At 40.3% G+C, this 12,529-nt stretch overlaps 1 protein-coding gene across 1 annotated transcript in view; it reads left to right on the top strand.

Moving 5' to 3' along the window:
* Positions 1-11,775, top strand: part of LOC119231410 (uncharacterized) — a 55,162-nt gene extending 43,387 nt beyond the window's left edge. The window contains exons 8-9 of the mRNA XM_037493169.2: positions 6,826-6,995; positions 11,710-11,775. Coding sequence (XP_037349066.1) covers positions 6,826-6,995; positions 11,710-11,775 — 236 coding nt within the window. The remainder of the gene's footprint in view (positions 1-6,825; positions 6,996-11,709) is intronic.
* Positions 11,776-12,529: the final 754 nt, after the last annotated feature.

Raw genomic sequence — 12,529 nt, 5'->3', positions numbered from 1 at the left:
GGTGTGGAGAGGAAAAAGGGCAGAATTAAATACAAATCCTTGTGAGCAAGGCAATTGCCAGAGGGCAGAAAGAGAGATGACTATTAGATCAGAACTTGCAGAAATCATGCCCCAACTTTTTTGTGCCTTAAAATTTCCTAAATTTTTTAAGGCGATCATGTGTATCCCAGGAGTGAGAACACAATGTGAAGGCAAGGCAGGGGAGGAGATGGGCTTCCTGCCAGCTGTGAGTTTCCTTACTACGAGACTCAAGCACAGGGAGACCCATTGTTCTGGAGTTCTTAGTTCATCTGAAATGACTGAATGCATGACTGCGGATAGTATTTCAGTATAGGAGAGAAAGGGTTCTGAAAAGGACTGAATTCTTAAATGGAATCTTAGAGGCAAATGAATAAAGCAAAACCAGGGAACCCAAAGAGAGTACCATTCAGTCAATTTGCAGAAGACTGTGCCATCTCTTTTCTCCTAACACCAAGACTAGGCAAACGGGGCTAATATTATTGTCCTTATAACTAAAGCATCTGAGGCCATATTGACTCAGAGTGACGTAAGTGTCAGAGTGTAGACTAGAAGTTGAGTCTGCTATGTTCATCTAGTCTTTATGTACCGAGTCATCCAACATCTGTATCTGCTATAGCCTGGAGAGGTTAGTGGCTTCTAAAAAGTGACAGAGCAGCAAGTGGCAGAGCCAGGACTTTAATCCAGGCCTTCAGACTGGTATCCCACATTCTCTCCACCATTCTACTCATCCTGGAGTGAGTATGGGTGGTGGAGAGGTTATCTCCCAACTGCCTGGCACTTGGCAGGTGCTTGGCACTTGGCAGGTGCCTGGCACTCAGCAGGTGACTGGAACTCAGCAGGTGGCCTCAGGGAGATGGCATTCATGGCAGTGGGTGACTCATCTGCCTGGGAACACACCACACAGTCTTCACTGCACCACACAGTCTTCACTACACTGTCTGGTGCTGTTTTGAAGGTTTATCTTTCTATTTCCCTTCTTAAGACCCCCTGGAACTGAGGACTAGAAGAGTAATCATTAAATAGCCTCATGCAACAGGTCTGATATGACAGCTCAGTGGTGTGGAGTGGAATTTGAGAGTTTCAGAGAAGTAGCTGAAGTACTTGATAAGGAAGAAAGGCCGCAAGGCTGTTATTACTCCAGAGAAAATATCAAAGGCAGCTCAGGGTCCCCATGATGGAGAAAAAAAGCAAAGGGGCCTTGGTAACTTGCAATTGTTGTAGATCTCTAGATAGATTTATAGGTGGTCTTAAACTCAGGGACAATTTTGTAGTGCCTTGAAAAATTCAGATAAATAACAGGTCCCCTTGAATATGTAGGGAACAGCAAGTTTCTTATAAGTAGTAACAGATAAAAATAAAATGTCTTTAAGGAGGTAGATATTATTTAAATGCATTGCCATGGTGAAAGCAGTAGGTTTTAAGGGGGGGGGAGAGGAAACAAGAGTGAAAATTGGTGTGCAGGGAAGTGATGTTGTTAGTGTTAATATCTCAGTGTAGGAGACAGTGTTGATGGACTTGCTAAACTACATCTCAACTAAAATCACTGAGTTGGAATTAAGTAAATTTATTTCTAATTTCTTCTATATTTTATATCATAGAGAAATCTTTGCAGAAACAAGTTTTCTGATGTTCTTCTTTATGCAAGATTAAGTAGCAGAGAAGACATCTACCACATAAATTTTCTACTGGTGTGTTTTATTTTATTTGAGGACAGCATCCCACATTGCCATAGAAGGGGTATGTGTGGCAGCAAAGTTTATTCTTGCCACTGTGCTGAAATGTTCTTATTTCTTTACCACACTGGGCACTATCAATACTGAGTAAGGAACTGGAGAGATGATGGGAATAAATAGAGTTTTGGAGTTAGACTTCAGTTATACTTTTCAGTGTTAGTGTGCGTGTGTGTGTGTACATACGTGTTTAGTGTATATACATATCCAGAATCAAGTGGCTGTCCTTGATAATTTTCAGTGTATTAGAATATAAATGTAAAATTCCCAGGAGTAAACCATACTGGCACTTTAGACTATTGGGTGGGGGTGGAAATCCTTTCAAAAACACTTTGATTTTGTTTCCACACATGAAGGCAGCCTAGGAGGAGAAGACGTTGTTACAGGGCAGGGAGAAGTGCACCCCAAACCCCCCCAAACCTGCCTGCTCTAAATGGGTTCTGCCATCCGCCGCATTAATACAAAACATGAGACTTTAATGGGAAGGAACTTTAATACAATTAGGAAACAATACAGGAAAGGCAAAGAGTCTAGTTTCTAAATGAAGCACCCAAAGTTACCCGTCCCCTCGTGGGTAAAAATCTATCCATATGGGATTGGCCCAGAGCAAGGCCCCAAAGCCTGCCACAAGTCTAAAGCATCTTCCAGTGGGGACCCACAGAAAAGGGTCAGAAACAACCAGACAAGCACGGAAGGAAAGAGCAAAATCAAGATAAAAGCTGCCATTGTCACCTCCCCACGGGTCTCACCCACATCTGTGTCACCCAGTCCACGGCCAAAAGACAAGCGCAGTTTCTTCATGTGTCTCTAGGCTCCATGCGCCTCCTCCAGGTCTCCTTCTGGCTCCATCCTGCTTCCTTCCTTCCTCAGTCTCCTCTGCAGCCTCATCTCTCCCTGCTCAGCTCCACCCTCCTTTTGGGTGGGGCAGGAAACCTGGAACCTCCCCCTTTCCTGGGGTCCACCCTGTTACAATGTGGGTTCAAATTCTGACTCACTTTTACCAAAGTCCAGGCTCTTTGGCAACCTAGGCTTCTTGGAAAGTGGAACTTGAAGACGAGAGATGGTCTATAAGGCCTCTTCCAGCTCAGTTATTTGAATCGGTGATTCATTCTGATGACCAGAGAACAAACTTAATTATTTTGCCAGTGGAATTTTAGAGCTTCCTTTCTGTGGAATTTTAGAGCTGAAGGAAACATTTATGCTAATCTTAGATGAGTGAAAATGATTAAAGCTGTACATTTATTTTTCTTAGGACTGAGTCTAGAGGCAGGTAATTAATTTCTAGCCTAGTGTTCCTTTCATTCCACTCAATTTACCATCCTCTTGCAGTTACTGAGCACTTGCCATGTGGTGAGAACCTGTGCTCAGACACCAAGGATATCAGAAGGCATAAATCCAGTCCTGTTCTCAAGTAGATCTTATCTAAGAGGGGAGAAAAGACCAACTCAGGCAGGTGTTAGCACATAGTGATACAGTTAACAAGTTCGTCTTTCCCCCATTATTTGCAATTCCCCTTATCTAGCATTAACAGGATTGATGACTTGTCTTTCCCATTTGTTGCAGCTTCCCCTCCCCTTGGGAAGAAAAAAAAAGCTGGCTCCACCGGTTTCCCTGTAGACCCTTCCCCCTCGCCCTAAGGAAAACAAGTTGGCGATCACCCATCTCTGTGCCTTGACACCTTCCCCTTCCCTTAAGATGAATGAGCTGACACCCATCCATCTCCCTGTTGAGCTGGCGCCCACTTGTCTCTGTGCGGACCCTTCCCCTCCCCTTCGCGGATGCCTACCCATCTCCCCCTGTATAAATACCCCTGCCCACTGCCAAAGAGGAGGACGGTGGTTTTTCGGACATGAGTCTGCCTCCCTCCTCATTTGTCGACAAATAAAACCGCTTTCCTTTTCCTCAAACTCAGTTTCCTTTTATTGGCTGAGGGAAACTGAGGCCGGCGTTCGGTAACAATAGCCCACTGATTTTGTCTCATGTCCTTGAAATATCCTCCACTCTAGGTTTTAGTGACACTGTCCTCTTGAGTGTTCTTCTAGATCTCCAGCAGCCTTTCTGGACTTCATGAATTCATATTTAAAGTTAAAAAAAATTCTATTTCTAGAGAAAAGGTAGACTCCATTGCTTCCCTCACACCACCTACTCTTTAGCTCTAAACTCCAGCTGTGGCAGAACCTGGCAACCTCTGTAGGCAGTTCTGCTCTGCCCTGGCAGAGTGGCAGAGTGTCAAGTCCTATGTTTCTTTTCAATACCTCCAAAGAAGAGTCCTTCTTGTCTAAGATATAGGGTGCATGTGATTAGGCCAAAAATTAACCCTGGCTCTTAACTTACTTATGGAAATATGATATAACCACGCAGCACCTTGATTTTCAAATTGCAAAGTGGAAATATTTGCCAACATATCTTTAAATGTTAGGATTTGCAAGTTTTAGAACTGTCATACAACCTCCTCTCCCTAGGTGATTGCACCCTTTCTTGTGACCTCTGTCTCTGTATACCAGCGAGTTTCCCATCCCTGCATGTTCCATGCAAAATGCTGGGGGCTAACATGGCCTTTGTCCTTCTGTCCTTCCTTCCTTCCTTCCTTCCTTCCTTCCTTCCTTCCTTCCTCCTTCCTTCCTTCCTTCCTTCCTTCCTTCCTTCCTCCCTCCCTCCCTCCCTCCCTCCCTCCCTCCCTCCCTCCCTCCCTCTTTTCCATCAATGAATCACCAAGTCCTAACCCTGCATTTCTCACAAATACATTTTCCCTAGTTAAGCCACCATTATTTCTCCCATAGGCTTCCCTCTGCTGCCTCCTCCAGATCCCTTGCTGTCCTTCAATGCTTTCTCCGCTGCCCACTGGTGTCCCTAGGGCAAGGTGTAGGGAGGGAACTGCTTTAGGGCACAGTCAACAGGTGCTGCCTTGACTGAAAAGAATTAGAGAAGCACAATAGGCCACCCCAAACAATGGTATTGATACTTTGACTTGTAGATTGTTTTAAACTGAAGTCAATTAGGACCCAGCTGGAAGGCTTTTTGTTACCTCTTCCTTTAATCCTTAAAGCAATTTGGATGGAGGACCTGTTCTAGGACTCTGTCTCCAGAGTTAACTGCATAGAACATAAGCTAACTGTGAAAGACTTGGGGGTGAGAGACATGTTTGTTCAAATTCCTCTGTCCCTTCATCTCCGCATGGCATTGCAAATAATTATCTACCAAACATTTTCTTTCCCCCCTCTTTCTATAATTGTCTTCCTCCCCCTTTAAAGTCCCAGACCTTACCCCCTTCTCCCTAGCATAGGATGGCATTCAAAACCCAATTACCTGACTGTCTGACAGTTTCATGTCTTTGTGGGGCTCCCCTAGGCATGAAATTAAAATTTCCTCCTGCTAATCTGCTTTATGACAATTTAATTAGACCTAGACCTAGAAAGTTTTTCTTCCTCTACACAAATGAACAGCAAAATCTATTAAAAGTCAGTCTTTATCTTATTATCAATATGCCATTGACAATTCTAAACAATTTCAGTAATAAAGTGCTAAAATTTTTAGTGGTCTTGTTGTGCCCAAGGTCAGCAGACTCGGCGAGCATAGCCTCCAAGAACCCAAAGACAGCTGATGCAAACACAAAAGGGAGTTTATTTCAGACTCGAGTCAGGGTTCAAGGCACCTACCAATGCAGTGGCAGATACTGAGAGCCCCGAACAAAGGAAGCAGGGGTCTTTTAATAAGGTTAAATTATGCTGGCAGTTACTCATTGGCTACAAGGATGCGTTCTCCAACTTTGCCAGGCTATCATTCTAAGCTGACTGGCCAGGCCAAGATGCAGCTCCAACCTGCAGCTCCAATTACAGCAAGTTCATCCTCATTGGTGACCAGAGAGTAAGGGTGGAGTGAGGGTCCAAACTATCTCTGGAATGCAGTCTTTTCCCGGGACAGCAAGACCTGCAAGACCTGAAATTCTAAAATGGCAGTTACACACAAAATGACAAAGCAATGGCTAAGAATACTTATGCTCGGTTCCACAGTCTAAGCTGTATACAATTATAAGGGTTGCTGTTGAATTTTAATAATTGATATAGAAGCTTTAAAGTAGCCATTTTAATACCTATACTTTATATGTTCACTTTTTTACCTTACTTACACCTTAATAAACATAAAACTCTACCTCAGAGACTTCTCAGCTACACAGCAGGACCTTGGCAGGTGTGAACTCATAAATTCTCATTTGTTTGACTTAAGTTCATGAGGATTCAGAAGCAGAGTTGCTCATAGTAGTTGTCTATCAGTTGTGGTTTATATTTCCAATCCTTTTGTAATTACACATTCAAGCATCTGAACAATAGATCCAAATTCAACAATGATGGCACAGTGATTAGAGAGATGAAGAGACAGAAGTTGAGCTGCTTCCATTCTATTCAACGTGACCATATTGATACCTTCATTATAGGCTTAATCTTTAAAACAGCCAAACTTTGGTATGTGAACTTTTGTTCCTACATGCTGCAATTTACTAAATTGAAGTGTCTTTACAATGAAAGTAGTTTTTAACAAGTATTGCTCTAAGGCTGAAGAGTTCCAGAAAATTATTATTATTGAAAAAAATTGAAAATAATTTTCTCTACAGAGGAAAAGCAGGTTGACAATGACCTACCTCAGCTCCACACGGTAGACAGCCAGAGTGAGCTTCTTAAAAAACCCAAGCCTGATCCTTGCTCAAAAACACCAGGTTCAAATCCTCATAGAGAACTGCAAGGTCACACATAGTCTGATCCCTGCCTGCCTTGGGTCACTTTCTCTGCACCTCCCACTGTCTAACTGCCACTCACACCAGCTTTCCTTCCCTTCCTAGGTGCCAAGTTCCTTTCTGCCTCTGAATAACGCCCCCAGGAACCACACCCCCCTTTGCCTGAGTACTGTGCATTTCCCTGCACATGTCTCTTCCTGGGGACACATTTCCCCAATGCTAATGTCTCCCCTCATGTAGCCTGGGAGCACATAGACCCATCCTACCTGTGTGACACAGGAGAGGACACTCTGGAACAGGCTTTTTCTTTAAGGTCCTAGTTTTATTATTTTTTTTAACCAACAGGGAAGCAGGTCCAGATTGCAGACTGCTGCGTCCTGGAGGATGAGTGGCTGGTGGCTCTGGCTAGCCGCCAGCCCCGCTCTCTCACTCTGCAGCGCTGCCGCCATGCTGGCCAGGCTGTGACCCACCATGGGTTGAAGAGACTTTTCCAGCAATGCCGGGATGTTCTTCAGGTATCAGAACCTGCCATATCACAGAACTCTTTATCACTTTCTACCTACCTTTCTTCTCATTCCCATATTTCTTTTGCATAGGATTGTATTAAAAATGCAGTGGATTGACCGATAACACATTCACTTGATTTAAAAAGTGAAATGTCCTAAAAAGATATCGTTTGACAACTTACACTATCACTTATGTTGTACTGGTTTGCTTGGGCTGTCATAATAAAGAAACACAAATAGAGTGGCTGATGCTACAGATTTAATTTGTCTGACCAAGTTCTGGAGGCTGGAGGCTGGAGGCCCGAGATCAAGGTATCTACAGGGCTGGTTCCTTCTGAGGGCTGTGAGGAGGTCTTTTCTATGACTCTCTTCTAGGTTCTAGAGGTGTGCTGGAAATCTTTGGCATTCCTTGACTTGTAAAACCTTACTTGCTCTCTGCCTTTATCTTCACCTAGCACTTTGTGTATTGTGTGTGCGTCTGTGAGTGTGTTACATGTCTGTTTTGTGTCTGGGTGTTATTGTAGCTCTGTGTGTGTTGTGTGTATGTTATGTGTCTGTGTTGTGTGTCTGTGTGTGTTGTGTTTCTGTGTGGTTTGTGTGTCTTTGTGTGTGGTATCTGTGTGTGTTGTGTGTCTGTGTGTGTTATGTGTCTCTGTGTGTCCAGATTTCCTCTTTATATAATGATACCAGTCATGTTGGATTAGGGGGCCCTAATGTAATTGTATCTACAATGAACCTATTCCCAGGTAAGGTCACATTCTGAGGTATTGGGATAAGATTTCAAAATATGAAGTTTTAGAAATCAAACTTCAATCCATAAAGATAGCCCACATAATATTTTAATGTCTGATAGGGCATTCATGCAGATAAAAAGCACTTTACAATTATCTGAGCACAGAACTTAGCATATACATTCTAGGTATTTTTTTGCATATTTCAATATGCACTGAATTTCTTAGTGTAATTACCAGGTTTATTAAAGAAAGATGAGTGTGCTTTGTTTTGTTTGGAAATATACCAAGAATTGTTCATGTCTTTAGAGAATCATATCATTAATAGCAACACTGTACATTGTATTTGGGTCACCAAGACAACACATCTGAAAGACTCTTCATTTATAGAAAAATGTCAGACTTCTGCACATGATCCAGAATATGCTTTTTATTTTGTTACATAGCTTTCTTTCTTCCTGAGGTGGAAAGAATGAAATTAAAAATTTTTCTAATCCAGATTCACAGATATTTTCTTTCAAAATATTATGGGAAATACACACACAAATACTTATGTGATATAGCATAAATTTACATATCTGTGGAAGATATAGAGCATAATGATATTATGAAATACTTTGAAATTCTATTACTTTTGAATTCTCTTAAGATTGTTAATTTTTTGGTAGTCTGTCTTCATTCTCATATAATTGCTAAGGGTGTTGTGTGCTCTGCATGATTTTGTCTCCAAGGTTCCAGAAATCTGACATTTTAGCTATGACTTTAGTTAAGGATTTTTAATGTGGAAAATATTCTTGAGAGTTGGAATACAACTACATTTTAGAACAGTTAAGTTCTTCATTTAGCATATGCACCAATTCACATATTTGAAAATTTCAGTCTCAAAAAGCTTTAAGAAAGAGTTTTGCATATTTGAAGAGTGTTTCCACTCTTCATCTGAGTTCACAGATTAACAGTTGTGGAGGACAGAGGGTGTCTGCTCTCTGTTGACATTCATGGATCAATTGGTGTGCAAATATTGGCTTCTTTCCTGCTATAATAACAAGCAAATGGCAAATCTATTCTCCAGGACAGCAATATTATGTAAAACTCCAAGGGGCACGTGTTTGTGTGCATGTGTGTGTATGTGTGTGTGTATGTATGTTTATAATTCTCTTCATGCAGGGAAACAGCACATAGTAGGGGTTTCGAAAGCAATCAAGAACCACAAACATTTTTCAGAGCAGAAAGGACCCTTAGGGGTTACCTAGGCTACTCCACTTGTGTGTCACCCACCTTTTTCAACTGATGATACTGAGGCCCACAGAGATGAACTAAATTGCAGTGACTAGTCATACCCTTAGCCTAATTTGAGGAGCTTATAAAGAAATCTTCTTGCACTTTTATATGAATGTCTCTGAGGACTTAACCTGTGAGCCACCATATGACTTCAGGAAACGTCACCTTCAAGAACTCCACTTTTTGCTTTTTTAGCACTTTGGGATTGTCTACTTCAAATATCATGGATTATTAAACTATCAGGCAGACCATTCCTTATAGCCACATTATAAATGACCCATGAAATAAATTTCTCAAAAAACTCAGACCTGCGGGTATTTGTCACTGTTTTAATTAATTTGTCTTCACTTTATGGGAAGTATGATCAAGCTTTTTCCTTCACCTTGACTGCTAGGAGATTCAGATTTAGATTTATGAAATTAAACAGCTTGGTAGGACATTGGATATTTTGACTTCTATTTTGTAAAATGACCTAATCTTTGACTTCATTTTATACTTTCTTCACTTTATCCTTGTTTGTTCTTATTTTCTGTTTTCTTTATTTATATTTTATTGAGTTGTAGGTATTTTAAAGTTAGATGAGATGTGTCGCCCTCCACAAAAGCAATTATTTATTTAAACACCAAGCAGGATTTACTTGGAATCAAAACAACAGAAGAGCAGGCAGACAGCCACTAGCAATTTTTAAAATTCTCATCCCACCACTAACCTGGGTAACTTCTGGAGACCCACCCTCACAGTTCCACCAGAGAAGGAAACAGTAGGACTTGTAAGGCATCTTGGGTCTTGTAGTTTGTTCATTCATGCATACTTGGGTACTTGCTAATCTCATTTAAATAGGATTTTTAATATTAATGTTCACAGATCCTTTTCAACATTATCCTTAATAATCTTCTTTGGATCTATTATGCATTGCATACCAGAGTATCTGAGTCTGTCAATTGATCTGCCTTAGCAATTGTGGTGAATCAGGCTTAAAGGATAGAAAATCCAATTAGCTGCCTTTTTTTTTCTGTTTGGAAAAAAAATAAAAAAAACATTGGGGCCTACCAGGTAGGAAGAAGATAATAAATGAAGATTTCTCTCAAGTTCTAAGGTCTCTAGAGCTAAAGGGGAAAATAAATTACGGTATTTAACACTAACATGTAGAGTCTACCTTAAAATATGTATTATGAGCAAATTAACCAAGAATTCTCTCAAGTAGTACAGTAATCCTGGGTGGGGGTCTTGAGCTCAAATATGACTTGAAAATTATGCCATAGTATGACTCAAACTCAGAGATGAGCCATGCTTGATTATTTCCTTTTATAAGTTCTTTGGTCCTTGTTATCCTTGTTAAAGATATAAGTATGGCTGTATGTCATCTGTACTTTAATAAGAATTTAGTCAGCATCTCAGTGAATCATATTGTTTATTAAGGATTTTTAGCAAACTGAGGAGACAGATCCAAAGATTGTTTGGAAGAGTAGACTCAAAATCTTTTGGATGATTTAAATTGTTTTCTTTACAAGCAGATGCTAGTCCTAGAAATTAAGACTAGAAATGCTGATGTGAATCAAGCAAAGATACTAATATTTTGTGTTAGAAATCTGAATATTTTGGTTTTTAAGTATTTAAATTTTAAGAGGATTTTGTTTATAAAAGTAACAGATTATTCTTTTTTTTTTTTTTAAGATTTTATTCATTTTTTTTAATACAAGAACCGGGGTATAGGCCAGATGCACGGGAGGGTGAGAGGATTCACCAGAGGCAGAGTGGGGAACAGAACAGGCGGTGGGACCCTCGTCGGCCGGCTGGGATGGAACCGGCACTGCAGAGGCTGCGGTCAGCTTCACAGTGCGTTGATAACCGCCTGCACCACCAGGGGAGGCCCAACAGATTATTCTTATAACTCTTAATTTAAGGTGTGTGACTGAAAAAGTGATTTAGGCACGTAAATTAAGATTTGTATTCTAATCTGAGTCCTGTTTTTCCTCCTCCTCCTTCATGCCAAATACTGTATGAAAGTGACCGATTGGTGTAACTCAATGACTCACTGTAAGCAGGTTAATGCTTAATTTCTGAGGGCTGTTTCCTTTTGTGTACCATCTGTCTCATTTTCCCTGGATGTTCTGTGTACTTTCACACCTGTGCGTGTTTCTTCATGCAGTTCCACATACCCACTGTTTTTGGAAAAACTCAATCCATTCTTAAAGACGTGTCAGAAATGGCGCCTTGGCTGACATCTCCTCCCTGGCACTACCCATCCCCCCCACCGTTGTGCTGCAATCCCAACAGGCTTTTCTGCTTGTTTGTTGTGTTCTGTTTCCTGCCCTGAAATGAGTGTGTGACTGTCAACTGTAGGATCATGCACAGATCAAGACTGAGGACATAATAGCCACTTAATACATGTTAAATTGAGCTAAACTAATGTTCTAAATAGCACATCATTTATTACTCAGCCAACTCTTATTTGGGATCCCATAAAATCATAAGGATTTGAAAGATAATCTAGTTCTGTCATATTTTGTGTTTTATGGAGAATATAATTTGAAAAAAGATTGCTATGATGTAACACATCGTGAAAGTCACTGATTCTGAACAAACTTTATTTTGAGATGAGGTAACTAAAGGTTTTTTTAGTATAAAAATTAGGTTACTCTTGAGAAATTAAATGAGTCAATAATGTGAATTCTCATTCTTAAAAAGTGTCAATCTACTCTGACATTTTCCAGTTTGCCAAGGTCCTCACCACTCCCTATAGTTTCCCTGATGCAGATGCCAAGTATCAAGAGCTATAGGACTCTAAAATTATAGGGCACTAAAACTCAAAATGATGACTCTGGCATAGCATGGTAATACATCTGGCCGTCTCCATTTATATTACTTGCCTGTCACTGAAGGCAATTGAACTTGAAGCTTCAGGTTTGCAATAGATGTGCTTCTATGAGGTACTGTGGAAAAAATGTTATTTACAAATCAAACTCCATTTGAAATGCATGTAGTTTGCTATTCAGAGGAATCAACTGTAGCTGCAAACTAATTCTTATACATCAAATAAACACACTTGATTATATTTCTTTTGCCTTGACAAGAACTGTGTCTTGCCTTGCCATATAAATTGTCCTACTAAAATTCTGTAAAAAATTCTTCCTTTTATAATTATGACATTTACTTTTGCACAGGGAAGCTTGGGCTCAGTGTGCTTGTTTTTCTTTTGCAAGTAATCTATTTGTTTGGCTTTCTTTTCCTGCATGGGTAAGATCATAGTGCTTATACAATTTTTATCATGAAATAAAACTGTTGCCAAGACAAGTTGAAAACCAAACAACATTAAATTAATTTTTGCCAGGAACATGGTGAACTCATTAAAGCTATAGACTCAGACATTTTTTTTCCCTAGAAAGTTTTACTTCTTGTACATAGTTTTTAAAAACAGTTTTATTGGCATATAAATTTCATATAAAATTTACCCATGGGAAGTTTGCAATTCACTGATTCTTGCTTTCAAAACATTTCTATCATCCCCCCAAATTCCTCTGTGCTCATCTGCAA

This window comes from Talpa occidentalis, unplaced genomic scaffold (assembly GCF_014898055.3).
Source record: "Talpa occidentalis isolate TD23 unplaced genomic scaffold, MPIMG_talOcc4v2.1 talOcc4.7, whole genome shotgun sequence".
Lineage (NCBI taxonomy): Eukaryota > Metazoa > Chordata > Mammalia > Eulipotyphla > Talpidae > Talpa > Talpa occidentalis.
This window is presented reverse-complemented; position numbering and strand designations above follow the sequence as displayed.